A 13,357-nucleotide genomic window follows, 5' to 3' on the forward strand; every position below is an offset into this window, starting at 1 on the left:
GAACAGTGAACTGGTCTAAATTATTTGAAGTGAAACAGGGTCCCCAGGAGACTCCCTCGGAATTCCTTGAAAGGCTGAGGAATGTAATGAGAAAACATACCTCCCTGGATCCAAATTCAGAGGAAGGTATTCATCAGTTGGTGTCACTATTCACAGGGCAGTCTGCAGGGGATATAAGAAAGAAGCTACAAAAATTACCAGCACCGGCCAATAGAAATTTGGAAAGTTTGCTAGAAGTAGCTTGGAGAGTGTTTAGCAATCGGGAGGAGGAAGATAGGAAAAAGGACAGACAGATACTGATTGCAGCTTTGCAAGGGACAGGGAGGGGTGAAATGTGCAGAACAAGAAAGCCCCTGGAAAAGGACCAATGTGCCATCTGCCGGAAAAAAAGGACACTGGAAAAATGAATGCCCACTGAGAAAACAGAAAAGGGGGGCATGGACTAAGTTCCAAGCCCCCGTAAAGGAGGATTGACTGGAACCGGGCGAGTCTACCCTGGCGGATTCACTGGTTAAGATAAAGCTAGGGAAGAAACAGAAGAGTGTAGAATTTTTAATAGATACTGGTGCGGCTTGTTCAGTACTAAATGAAGAATTAACTCCATTAAGTAAAGAATTTATGACTGTAAAAGGGGCCACTGGTCAACCCGAAAAGGCTTACTTCCTTAAACCTCTGAAATATAAATTGGGGAAGCAGGTAGGGATACATCGATTTTTATACCTACCTGACTCACCACATCACCTCTTAGGACGGGATCTCTTAGAATTATTAGGGGCAGAAATAAAATTTGAGGCAGGAAAGATGCGGTTTAAAGTAAGGGATGATTCTTTAATTGAGGTACTGAGCCTAGCATTGATCACAACAAATTCAACTCCCGAAAACACAGGGATGCCCGAAGAAATCAGTAATCAGGTCTATCCAGGGGTATGGGCAACGGAAACCCCAGGGCGTGCAAAAAAAACGCCCCTCCTGTGGTAATTAATATAAAGCAAGGAGCTCAACCCCCACGAATTAAACAATACCCCCTAAGGATAGAAGATAGAGAGGGAGCACAACCATTAATTGATAAATTCATGAGACATGGGTTATTAGTGGAATGTGAATCTAAATACAATACCCCGATACTTCCAATTAGGAAACCAGACGGGAACTACCGTATAGTACAGGATCTGAGAGCAATCAATAAAATAGTAGAAGATTTATATCCCCTGGTAGCAAACCCATATACACTGCTTACAAAACTATCTAGTGAATTGGCTTGGTTTACCGTACTGGATCTAAAGGATGCATTCTTCTGCTTACCCCTAAGTCCAGAGAGTCAGCTATTATTTGCATTTGAGTGGGAGAACCCTAAATCCGGCAGAAAAACACAACTGACATGGACAGTGCTTCCCCAAGGGTTCAAGAATAGCCCAACTATTTTTGGGAATCAGCTAGCCAAGGATTTGGAACAATGGGAACGCCCCTCTGAGAAAGGAGTTCTGTTACAGTATGTAGATGATCTATTAATAGCTACTGAAACGGAAGAAGAGTGTGTAACATGGACTATCAGTCTACTGAATTTTCTGGGGCTTAATGGGTATCGAGTCTCCCCACAGAAGGCCCAGGTGGCAAAACGACAAGTAGTCTATTTGGGCTACGAAATCACAGCAGGACTAAGGATGCTGGGAACAGCGAGGAAGGAAGCCATTTGTCAGACCCCCGAGCCCCGGACTGCAAAGGAGCTGCGCACATTCCTGGGAATGACAGGCTGGTGTCGACTCTGGATCCATAACTATGGACTTCTGGTAAAACCACTCTTTGCACTTTTAAAAACTAACCCCAATACTCTCACTTGGGATGGGGAAAGCAGAAGAGCTTTTAAACAGTTAAAGCGTGAGCTCATGCAGGCTCCTGCCTTAGGGTTGCCAGACACAACAAAACCATTCTGGCTATTCTCATATGAAAAACAAGGAATAGCCTTGGGAGTCCTGGCTCAGAACTTGGGGCCTTATCGAAGAGCAGTAGCATACTTTTCTAAACAACTGGATGAAGTAAGCAGGGGGTGGCCGAGCTGCTTGAGAGCAATAGCTGCACTGGTATTAAACGTTCAGGAAGCACGTAAATTTACTTTAGGGCAGAAAATTACAGTCTTGACATCTCACACTGTTTCAACTGTGTTAGAAGTGAAGGGTGGGCACTGGCTCTCACCACAGAGACTCCTTAAGTATCAAGCTATCCTGATGGAACAAGATGATGTGGAAATAAAAGTAACTAATATTGTTAACCCAGCATCCTTCCTTAGTGGGACCTCGGGAGAACCAGTACTGCATGATTGCCTGGAAACCATTGATGCGGTGTGTTCCAGCCGACCAGACCTGAAAGAAGAACCACTAGAAGATGCTGAGGACTCTTGGTATACTGACGGTAGCAGCTTTGTGCTGCAGGGGGTACGCAAAGCAGGCTATGCTGTGACAACTACAAACAAGGTAATAGAATCAAAAGCCTTGACCCCAAATACCTCTGCACAAAAGGCAGAAATCATAGCTCTAACTCGAGCATTAGAGCTGGCAGAGGGAAAGAGAATCAACATATGGACAGATTCAAAGTATGCTTTTAGTGTGATACATGCCCATGGAGCAATATGGAAGGAGAGAGGACTATTATCAACACAAGGAAAGGGCATTAAGCATGCCGAGGAAATTTTAAAGCTCCTGGAAGCAGTTCATCGACCAAGAAAGGTGGCTATTATGCATTGCAGAGCACACCAGAAAGGAAAGATGCCGGAAGAAGTAGGAAATGCTTTTGCAGATCGAGAGGCAAAACGAGCAGCAAGGGAAGACCCGGTGGAAATGCATTCTTTAATTCCAGACGGTAAAATCCAAATTGATAGTGAACCCAGATACTCAAAGGAAGATAAAATTCTCATAGAAGATCTAGGAGGGCAAGTGGGAGAGGGAGGATGGGCCACTACCCCACAAGGTAAAATCATTATTCCCACGGCTATACTGTGGGCAGTGATAATGGCTGAACACAGAAAAACTCATTGGGGAGTGGAGGCACTGCATAAATATTTAGCCCAAAGAATAATTGCCCGGAACTTGTATTCCACAATTAGGCAGGTGACACAACAATGCGAGATATGTTTACAGAATAACCCCAAGTCAGGTCATAAAGTCACCCTAGGGCAGATAGGGAAAGGGAATTACCCGGGACAACAGTGGCAAATTGATTTCTCAGAACTCCCAAGAAAAGGGGGGTTCAGATATTTATTGGTATTAACAGACACCTTTTCGGGATGGCCAGAAGCGTACCCCTGTAGGACTAACAAGGCTCGAGAGGTAACAAAGGCTCTGTTACATGAGATTATTCCGAGGTTTGGGGTCCCTGCAGCAATTTCATCAGATCGTGGCCCACACTTTAATGCTAAAGTGGTCCAACAAGTAAGTTCACTATTGGGAATTGATTGGCAGCTACATACACCATACAGGCCGCAGTCCAGCGGTCAGGTGGAAAAAATGAATCACCTAATCAAATTACAGATAGTGAAATTGGGCCAAGAGGCTGGGATACCCTGGCCTCAGGCATTACCACTGGCACTCTTACGAGTTCGTACCAAACCCCGAACCAAGGAAGGACTGAGCCCATTCGAAATCCTTTATGGGAGGCCCTACCCTGTACAAAAGGGAATCTCTATGCAAACTGGGGAAGAAGTATTGAATGAATACATGGTAAATCTGACAAAGCAACTAAAGAAAATTGAAAAAACAGTACTTGGGGCCAGGGCACGGGGCCTAGATAGCCCAGTGCATAATATACTACCAGGCGACTATGTTTATGTTAAATCCCTCTCAGATTCACCTCTGGAACCAAAGTGGAGTGGGCCCTACCAAGTGCTCCTGACCACCCACACGGCAGCAAAGGTGAAAGGACTGACGCCTTGGATACACCACACCCGCCTGAAGAAAGCTCCCAGACAACAGTGGACGGTGAAAGAGGAAGGACCACTGAAGATCAAAATCCAAAAACATGTATAACAGCTTGGTAATTTTTAGCATGACCGTGACAACAGTCGTAGCCTGGCATGGGAACAGCTACCTGAAAATGACTGAGAAAATTGGCCAGGCTTTCAATAAATCTTGCTGGATATGCACGGCCCTCCCTAGAGGAGAGGGAAGAGTACCTATGTATGGGGTGGCAACACTAAACTGGACAATTCCAAGCTGGGTGGAATATGGGAAATGTAAGTTTGGTCTAGAAGACAAACAAGACAAACCACAGAAAGGTCCTAGGTTTGAGTTGCTAATCTTAGATTCTACTAGGTCAATCTTTGTAGATAGAAAATTTGATAAGGGGGTGGGGGTGGGATGGCGAAACTTAACGGGCATAGGGTGTAGTTGGGAATATGGGAATTCAGGAATAGTAACAGGGATTGTTAGAATTGGGAAATGGGCACAAGGCACGGGATGCGACCCTAGAACAGATGAGGCATCATACTGGGTCTCAGATAAGAATATTCTCGGAATTGCAAGGATGGCTACATCATTTGCCTATCAAGAAAAGATGCCCAAGCCATGTAAATTACCAAATGGGTATTGGTGGCTGTGTGGGGATGGGCATGCTCGAAAAGCATTACCTATAAATTGGACAGGGACATGTACTGTAGGATATTTGGTACCTCAAACTACAGTACATGAAGACACCCCACGAGGACTTTTAAGAACTCCCTGGATTCGAACTAGGCGCACATACAATCCCTTAGTGCACAGCACAGGCTTTCATAGCTTCTTAAGAATTCTCATTCCATCTCTAGGGGTGACACAACTAGAACAGGCAATTGTGAATATCTCAGCTACTTTAGAAATAGTAGAAAATGCCACAACAGATGCATTGCGAGCAATCCAAGAAGAGGTATCCTCCTTATCCAAGGTGGTGATTCAAAACAGGATGGCACTGGATATATTAACAGCCAAAGAAGGGGGGGTATGCACAATAATAAATCAGAGCTGCTGTGTGTACCTAAACAAAGACCTAAGAATTGAAACCGACTTGAGGAAAATTTGGGAACAAACAAAGGTGTTGCACAAGGCAAGTCAGGATAACATAGGTTGGGAAAAAGGATTGTGGGATACACTCACTAGCTGGTTACCAAATTTAGGATGGGTAAAGCAGCTCTTTTTGGTCGGAATCATTATAGCCATCTTGGTGCTGTTAATAAGTTTTACCTGTATAGTAGTAAAGTGCTCTATGTGCTTGTACCAAGGTACCGGAAGGGAATACGAGGTTTGGAAGAGACATGAGCTGAGACAAAAGGTAGAGAGCGGAGCCTATTTTGAGACCCATTAAGAATCTAGCAGGTAAAAGCCTGCTAGATTAAAGAAAAGGGGGGAATTGAAGAGTGAGCAAAGCCTCAAAATGGTGGTAAGGTAACACTTTGCTATAGAAAGGGAAAGGGGAACTTCACAGAAACCAAGACAAAGGGTAACTGTAGATAGTTTACATTTAAAAGGGCAGGGAAAAGGGGAATTACAGACACTTAGTCAAAAGAAAACCAGAGAAGAGGGCAATAAAGATAAGAAGAAACTGTCCAGAGACCTCTGACAAGAAGAAGGATTAGATACCCCCGGGCAAGACGATGCTTACGTGGGAGAATGGTACCAGCAGATAACACCAAGAAGAAAACAGAAGAAGAATTTCACCCCAAAACAACGGCAAGGGTCGCGGGGAATGGGGTCAGGGGGAATGAGGGAATGGGGTTGCGGGGAACGGGGCCATAGGGAATGTAATGAATATGTAATCAAACTGAGGAGGAGACTATTGATTATGTATTAGCTTAACCTATATCTGTAACACACTTTTCTCTTTACGGTGTGCAAGTTTGGTGGAGCTATCCCCCTTGCACCCGGCGCTGCGCAATAAACATACCTGCTTTATAACCCATCTCTGGATTATAGAGTTTGATTCCGCAAGTCAACAGGTAAGAATCTATTTATTTATTTATTTATTTATTTATTTAAAGTATTCTCTTTAAAAGAAGATTTTCCAGTGCTAAGTACTCTAGTTTCTAATTGCACTGTAAGAAGAGCTGATGATCACATGTAGATAATGGAAAACTATATGTTAAGATAGTTGTTAACACAGTTTTACAATACGAGAAACACAACAGGGATATTCAACAGAAGGGAAGTCATGCTCATTTAATTTTAGACTTATCTTTAGGAAATAAGCAGTATTATCTGTCATATTTGCCTTGGTATTTACAACACCTGATGGCTTGCAAGTGCCTGGAGCTGTAACTTGTACATCTTGCATGGAGTTTTGATGGTTTGAATTAGCACTACTTTCTCTCCTGAGCAATCAGTGTGCAGTAGGCTTTCCACTTGATCATCCTGAATGTGAAAGAACTTCATTATTCCTGAAAGGCAGTTTAAAAAACAAAACAAAATAGAACAAAACTGTATTTATATGTGAACTAAAGTGTGTGTTGATAAGACCTTGAGAAAAATTATATTTTTTACATATGTACCGCCCACATCATAAAGAAACTATTTAGCAGGGCTGATTAGTGGTAGCTCATGAAAACATATTTTTTGCTCCTTTTCATATGGAGAGTGTTACCTTTTAACAAGCATGAGATTGTACCTCATAGATTTAATTGAACAGTATCTGTATTTACATATGTTCATCATGTTGCAAGCTGGCTTTGAGTGGAATCAGCTGAATTTTCTGACTGATTTTATGCTCACTGTGATTAATGGTAAACATTTAAGGAATCAAAATGTGTTGATTACTTTTAACTAGAACATGCAGCTCCATTAGGAACAAATTGGCAGTTTTGAATCATCATCTCCGGCATGCCAGAGCAGAGAGATTAGAAGTAACCCATCCTAATAGACCTGATGGTGTGTCAAAGATTTTCCAAATTTGCTTTGGATAGCATATGTTTAAGTCGAGAGACATTTCTAAGATGGTAAAATGACACCTCCCACAATATATTTAATCTCTTACTGAAAAGATAAATTGGGATCAAAAAGGACCAGTAAGTTTTGGCGCAGAAGTAACTAGACAAATTAAATATTCAGTGACATCAATGGAGGAAAATGTTAATAGACTTTAATAAATAGTGGAAGTTATCAAGGAAACTAACAGGGTCAAACTCATGTGAGAACCTGCTCTGATGTAATAGAATGAATCTCAGGCTAAGAAATGGTTTTAGTGGGATGGCTGAGAGATGGTGGGCTGAGTTTTGAAAAAGTTCAATTTCTACTTCCATATATCAGAATATTAAACCACTTTAGGACTGTTTTTTAATGAAATCAAGGGAATGAAGGGTTTGTTTTGTGGGTGATCCTGCAGTGTAATATTCTAGAAAGTGTTGTGCTGTAGAGAACTTGAAAAGTTTTTGATTTGTTTTCTTGCCTCCTACATAAGTATTAAAAATTTGAATGGTGAGAAATTCATTAATATGTCAAACACTGCATAAACACTGTTCTCGTTATTCTGTTATTCTGTGTGTTTGCTGATGTTGTATTTGTTTTTGCAGTTGTGGTAATATTATAGTGACAGAACTATCAGAATGGAGCATTTCAGAAGTATCTCAGAATGTACTGCAGTACTACAGTGGTCGTCTGTTCTGGATTAATGGGCTTAAATTCATTACAACTCAGGAAGTCAACCAGAGCATTAGCATTCCCTTTTCAGAACCAGCTGAGTTTGCAGCCTTTACCCTTGTTCACACTTCACTTAAACCTCTGCCAGGTACTTCATTTTCTTATCTAAACCCCTCAATAAAAGTACTCCCTCTCATTCCCCACTCTTAAAATTTCTTTATCCTTTTAGCTAAAAATAAGAACAACAGCAACTTGATACTAAGCATACCAGTCTACAGCTGGATAATGAGCAACTAGAAAAGATGCTGACTATGGATAAAAAGAATATGTAATGTTATTATTTGTAGACCATTGTTCCTAATTGGTGACAAATTATGGGTTTATTTGTAGTACCTTAAAGTTTTAAGTCAGGTTTAAAACTCTACTTATTGATAATATTCTTTACATTTCTTTTATTATTTCCTCTCTTTGTGGGCAGGAAATTTCTCTTACATACCAAAAGTTATTCCAGATTCAGTGCCAGAATCTTCTTTCAAGATTAAGGGAAATTCATCAAGTTTTCACGTCATTTGGAGTGCCTCCACAAACGTGCAATGGGGAACTGTCTTCTACTGCGTGGGATCAAATGCTCTACAGGTGAGGGTATTCAATCAATACCTCCTTAGTATCTATGTGTATTACTTGCTTTAGCTGTGTCTACACTTTTAAACAGATCCACAGTTTATTTCTTCTCCAGAATTTAGAAATTGATCAAACAACCAAACAAGGGACAAAGCAAATACAAAGCAAGCTGTTCTGTTCTTCCACCACTGAGGCCAGCACTGGAGGAACAAGGGCTTAGCAGTAGTTTTGGACTAGCTGCTGGAGTTTGAAGTGGCAGGAAAGGGCCAGGGCCTAAAGATGTGTGAGAAAAACTTTCACAATATCTGAAAGATAGAAGTGTCCTCCGAGATGCTAGTGGGAAGGCCTTTGACTGAATGTGAGATCTAGTCCATCCACACTGCATTTTAGCACATTTGGCAAGATTTAAATTCAAAGGGCAGATTGCTATCAAATTGCTGTGTATCATGACAAGAGCTGATAAAACAGTGATCACTCAGGAGGAGCAGTTCTTTCCTGGTTCAACTGACCAATCTGGAGAGGACAATATAGAAAACAGAAGCCCTTTTTTTTGTTGTTTATTTATTTTATTGTATTTTATTTGTTCACAGGCTTTGGAGACTGAACGGTGCCTCCATCCACATGACCTTACAACTCCATCCTACAAAGTTGATTGGCTGGAACCATTTGCACTCTTTGATTTTAGTGTGACTCCGTACACATACTGGGGCAAGGCACCAACAACAACTGTGTACCTTCGAGCCCCTGAAGGAGGTACATGCATTTCAAATCCCAGCTGTAACCTGCAATGGGTATTGGGACCAGATCTGTGTCAGAATGTGGAGCCCTGTCTAGAGAGGAATGAGCAGTTTCCAGGGCTATTCAGCCATAGGCAGAGTTGCAAGGACATATTCCTAAATATCTTTGCTTAGAAAAGAGAAGGCTCTGGGGAGACCTCATTGTGGCCTTCAAGTACTTGAAGGGAGTTTATAAACAGGAGGGGAATGACTGTATACAAGGGTGGGTAGTGATAGGACAAGGGGGAATGGGTTTAAACTGAGACAGGAGAGGCTAGGTTAGAGATTAGGAGGAAGTTTTTCACTCAGAGGGTGGTGGCACGCTGAAACGTGTTGCCCAAGGAGGTTGTGAATGCCCCATCCCTGGAGGCTTTCAAGGCCAGGCTGGCTGTGGATCTGGGCAGCCTGGTCTGGTGGTTGGGAACCCTGCCTATGAAAGGAGGGTTGAAATTGGATAATCATTACGGTCCTTTTCAACCCAAGCCATTCTATGATTCTGTGATCTTTGGCAGTTGTCTGTTGCACACATAAATGCACACTGTTGCAGTAAGGCAATTTGGAAGAGTGTGACCATATACCCACCATGTGCCCATGTCTATGAATAATACAGAGAAACTGACATCCATTATAATGATCATCAAAGGCTGCATGTGATATATCAACTACTTATTAAGTTTCTTATAAATGTTATGCACTATTTAATTGTGTAACATTTTGCTCTTATATAGGTTAAAGTTAAGACGGCTAACATATAATGCTGAATAACTGGTGAGCCACAGTAGGTTTTCAAGTGGATAGGAGAAGGAATAGGGCTCATTCTGTATTTCTGTTTTGTGATATTCTTGCTGCTCCACAGTAACCCACAGGATTTTACTAAATAGATACTTCCCAATCTTTTACTAAATAGATACTTCCCAAAGAGCAGGAGTGCATTTACCTGTATCTTTATCTACATTTATGCGTATCTTTAACAGAAACATAAATGTTGATCAAAGACAGAAAGGAACTACTGTGAAGTTTCAGATACACTAACACCTAACCACTTGCTATCTGTACCTGTCAATGTTAAGGTTGTCAAGCTCAGGTGTAAAACTAGAAGTGTTAATTACAAGGTACAGGCTGTGTTTTCATGTAAGTGCTTTGGTGTTTTTTATTTTTATGCAGTTCCTTCAGCCCCTGCAAACCCTAGAATATATGTGTTGCATAATAACATACATGAAGGTGAAGAGAGAGTTCTTGTGGAGTTCAGATGGGACAAACCTGGAAGGGAAAATGGAGTATTAACACAATTCAGGGTTTACTATCAACTGTTGTATCAGAGTGGTGCTGATGACACTCTCATGGAGTGGAATGTGAGCGATGTCAAACCCACTGCATTGCACTTTTCAATCAGAGATGTGCTTCCTAGGCTCACAATAAGGTTTCAGGTATGAAAAAATTACTGAGCTTGTCTCAGATGTTATCAGTGCATCCTAATGTATCTGTCTAGGAGATGGTGTAAGGCTTGGTGCAAGAATTTGTGGCTTTTGCTTTTGAAGCTGCTGATTCACTGACTCACCCCGGACAGTTGGTTTATAGCCTTTCTTTATGTTGTACTGTTTGTAAAAAGACAGCAAAGGTGGAAAGCAATACTGCATTAAAAAATGCAAAGACTTACTTGATATCCATACTGAAAGATTTTCATATTAAAACTTACTAGGAGGTCATGTTTCTGTCATGATAAAAGGCTTAAAACATAATGAAAGACAAATTAGAAACATGTGTTGTTTCTACATGTTGTAGAAACACAACTACATGTTGTGTAGTAGGCTGGCTATGGAGTGGGAAGAATGCAGTGTTTTTTGCAGTATCAACAGTAGGAAAGTACTCCAACCAAGGGAAGGAAATAAGACTGCCTGGCTTTCCTTGTATCCAGTTGATAAATGTAGTATGAATTGGCACTTTCTAGGCCATGTCTTAGAATTTTCCTCATAGCCATGGACAAAATCTCAGTGTAGACTTTGAACTGACCAGCACAGCCTTTGTCAAGTAGAACACATACATACAGTCCTAGCTGAGCAGTCAGGGGATCTGACTGTCCTTTTGTCATTAACTGTGTCTCTGTAGGCTCTATAATGGAATACTTTATGCTGCTGTTTAACATACACAACAATCTCCTGTCTCACAGGTGCAAGCTTTTACATCTGTGGGTCCAGGACCTAGGTCTGATGTAGTGCAGAGGAATTCATCAGGTATGGATGACTTAGATGCTGGCCTATGGCTTATATGTTATAGATGGTGTAATCAACAATGCAGGTATTTGATAATAAATAGTCCCTTAAACAGGGGTGACGTTTATTCCACACTGAGGTACAGAAGACGTTGTTGCAGCTTTTAATGAGAAATTATTGACATATATCTTATCATTAGCTTTAATTTTGGGAATTGCAAGTCTTTTCTCAGAAGTATGCTAGATCAGTTTTTCTAAGCAGTGGCAGGATGGCATGGAATGGTGATCTTCAATCTGTTTAATACTACAGCAATATAGGTCAGTTATAACTGGGCTGTGGAAAGGTACCCAAGAAAATTAAAGGTCTATATGATTGTAGATTATTTCTAATTGGGCTGTGAAGGGTAATTAAGAGAGCAAATATACATTTTTACCTGGCTTAAAGTTCTTAGGAAAGCATCCACAATGCCACTGAAAAATATAATTTTGTATCTGATGACAAACATCAATTTGGACATCTGATCATTTTATTTATTTATTTACTTACTATGCCTCATGTTCAAATATACCTTGTACAGGGACATTTTTATTTTGTACTTCCTTTATGTTGCATGTTATGAATGACTGCTGTTGCCTAGAATGCTTGGTGTAAATTCTGCTGTGCTCTTTTCTTTCCAGATTTTTTCCCAGTCCCAACTCTTATAACTTTTTCTTGCAACAAGTTGTTTCTTACTGACATAGACAATGATCATACAATATGGGAAGTTTTGACAAATACAAATATAAAGGACATCTGTTATACTGCTGATGATGACAAATTGTACTACATCCTAGAAGACTCTCTTTTTCTTCTGAATATACAGAGTACCTCAGAGTCTCAGGTATTACTTTGTCCCTTCCCTTGACATAAGGAATCTAGGAAAATGTGGTCATTATTCTCATTATTTTGGGCCTAGTGTTTTTGAAGAAGTCAAAACACAATACTGAAAACAGAAAGAAAATGTAGTGTGATAGCAAACTACATTTATTGGCAAAATCCTAGAATTGTAGAATCATGGAATGGTTTGGGTTGGAAGGGACTTTTAAGATCACTTAGTTCCAACCCCCCTGCTGTAGGCAGGGTCACCTCCCTCTAGACAAGGTTGCTCAAAGACCCATCCAGACTGGCCTTGAATGTGTCCAGGGTAAGGGCATCCAGAACTTCTCCAGACAACTTCTTCCAGTGTCTCACCACCCTCACAGTAAAGAATTTCTTCCTAATGTCTAGTCTATATCTACTCCCTCCCAGTATAAAGCCACTTCCACTCATCCTGTCAGTCCATACCATTATAAAAAGTCCCTCCTTACCTTTCCTGTAGGACCCCTTCAGCCCCCAGATCTTTCTCTTCTCCAGGATGAAGTGCCCCAATTCTCTCAGCCTGCCCTTGCAGGAGAGTTGCTCCAGCCCTCTGATCATCTTCATGGCCCTTCTCTGGAGATGCTCCAACAGCTCAATGTCCTTCTTGTGTTGGAAGCCCCATAACTGGATGCAGTACTTCAGGTGGAGCCTCATGAGAGCAGAGTAGAGGGTTTTTGTTTGTACAAAGGCATTGGAAACTTCATCCCACGTCTTTATGTTTTGACTTCTACTTTCCAAGTAGAAATAACTTGGGAAGGCAATCTGATTTCATAGTATTGTAGCATTGAGTGGAAAAATTCTGCTCTTAAGATTTTACTTTATTTTTTCTTAAGTTTTTCGAAGACGTATTTCTTCACAATGTCACAGCCATCACAGTAGATTGGATTGCAAGGCATCTTTTTGTTGCCCTGAAAACATCGTGGAACGAAACTCAACTATTCTTTATTGATCTGGAGCTCAAGACAAAGTCCTTAAAAGCTTTGAACATTCAGTTGGGTAAACGTAATTCAACTATATCATCTCTGCAGTCATATCCTTTTTTAAGGTAAGGCACATATTGCTAAAAATTTCTTTGAAGCATACTTGTAATGAGATTTAAATGCAGAATTAACTCGCAAGGACCCAAAAGGATTTTTTATATGAGATTTTTGCACTGTGTATGTCTCAAATTTCTAGATGCTATTTTACTTGTATGCGACTTGAATTTGGGCACATCTAATTTTACAAAAGATGACTATGTTTAATTAAAAGTTTCAAATGATAT

The 13,357-nt window shown here is 40.8% G+C and overlaps 1 protein-coding gene across 2 annotated transcripts in view; it reads left to right on the forward strand.

Moving 5' to 3' along the window:
* Positions 1–13,357, forward strand: part of ROS1 (ROS proto-oncogene 1, receptor tyrosine kinase) — an 80,292-nt gene that overhangs the window by 27,956 nt on the left and 38,979 nt on the right. For both annotated transcript variants that reach the window (XR_014944112.1, XM_015858759.3), the window contains exons 19-25: positions 7,523–7,737; positions 8,068–8,225; positions 8,801–8,963; positions 10,151–10,413; positions 11,154–11,217; positions 11,874–12,076; positions 12,927–13,138. Coding sequence is in view for 1 of the 2 variants with exons in the window: in XM_015858759.3 (XP_015714245.2) it covers positions 7,523–7,737; positions 8,068–8,225; positions 8,801–8,963; positions 10,151–10,413; positions 11,154–11,217; positions 11,874–12,076; positions 12,927–13,138 (1,278 nt within the window). In the remaining variant the exon portion in view is untranslated. The remainder of the gene's footprint in view (positions 1–7,522; positions 7,738–8,067; positions 8,226–8,800; positions 8,964–10,150; positions 10,414–11,153; positions 11,218–11,873; positions 12,077–12,926; positions 13,139–13,357) is intronic.

Source organism: Coturnix japonica, chromosome 3, assembly GCF_054131305.1.
Source record: "Coturnix japonica strain WE chromosome 3, WE-NBRP24, whole genome shotgun sequence".
In the NCBI taxonomy this organism is placed as follows: domain Eukaryota; kingdom Metazoa; phylum Chordata; class Aves; order Galliformes; family Phasianidae; genus Coturnix; species Coturnix japonica.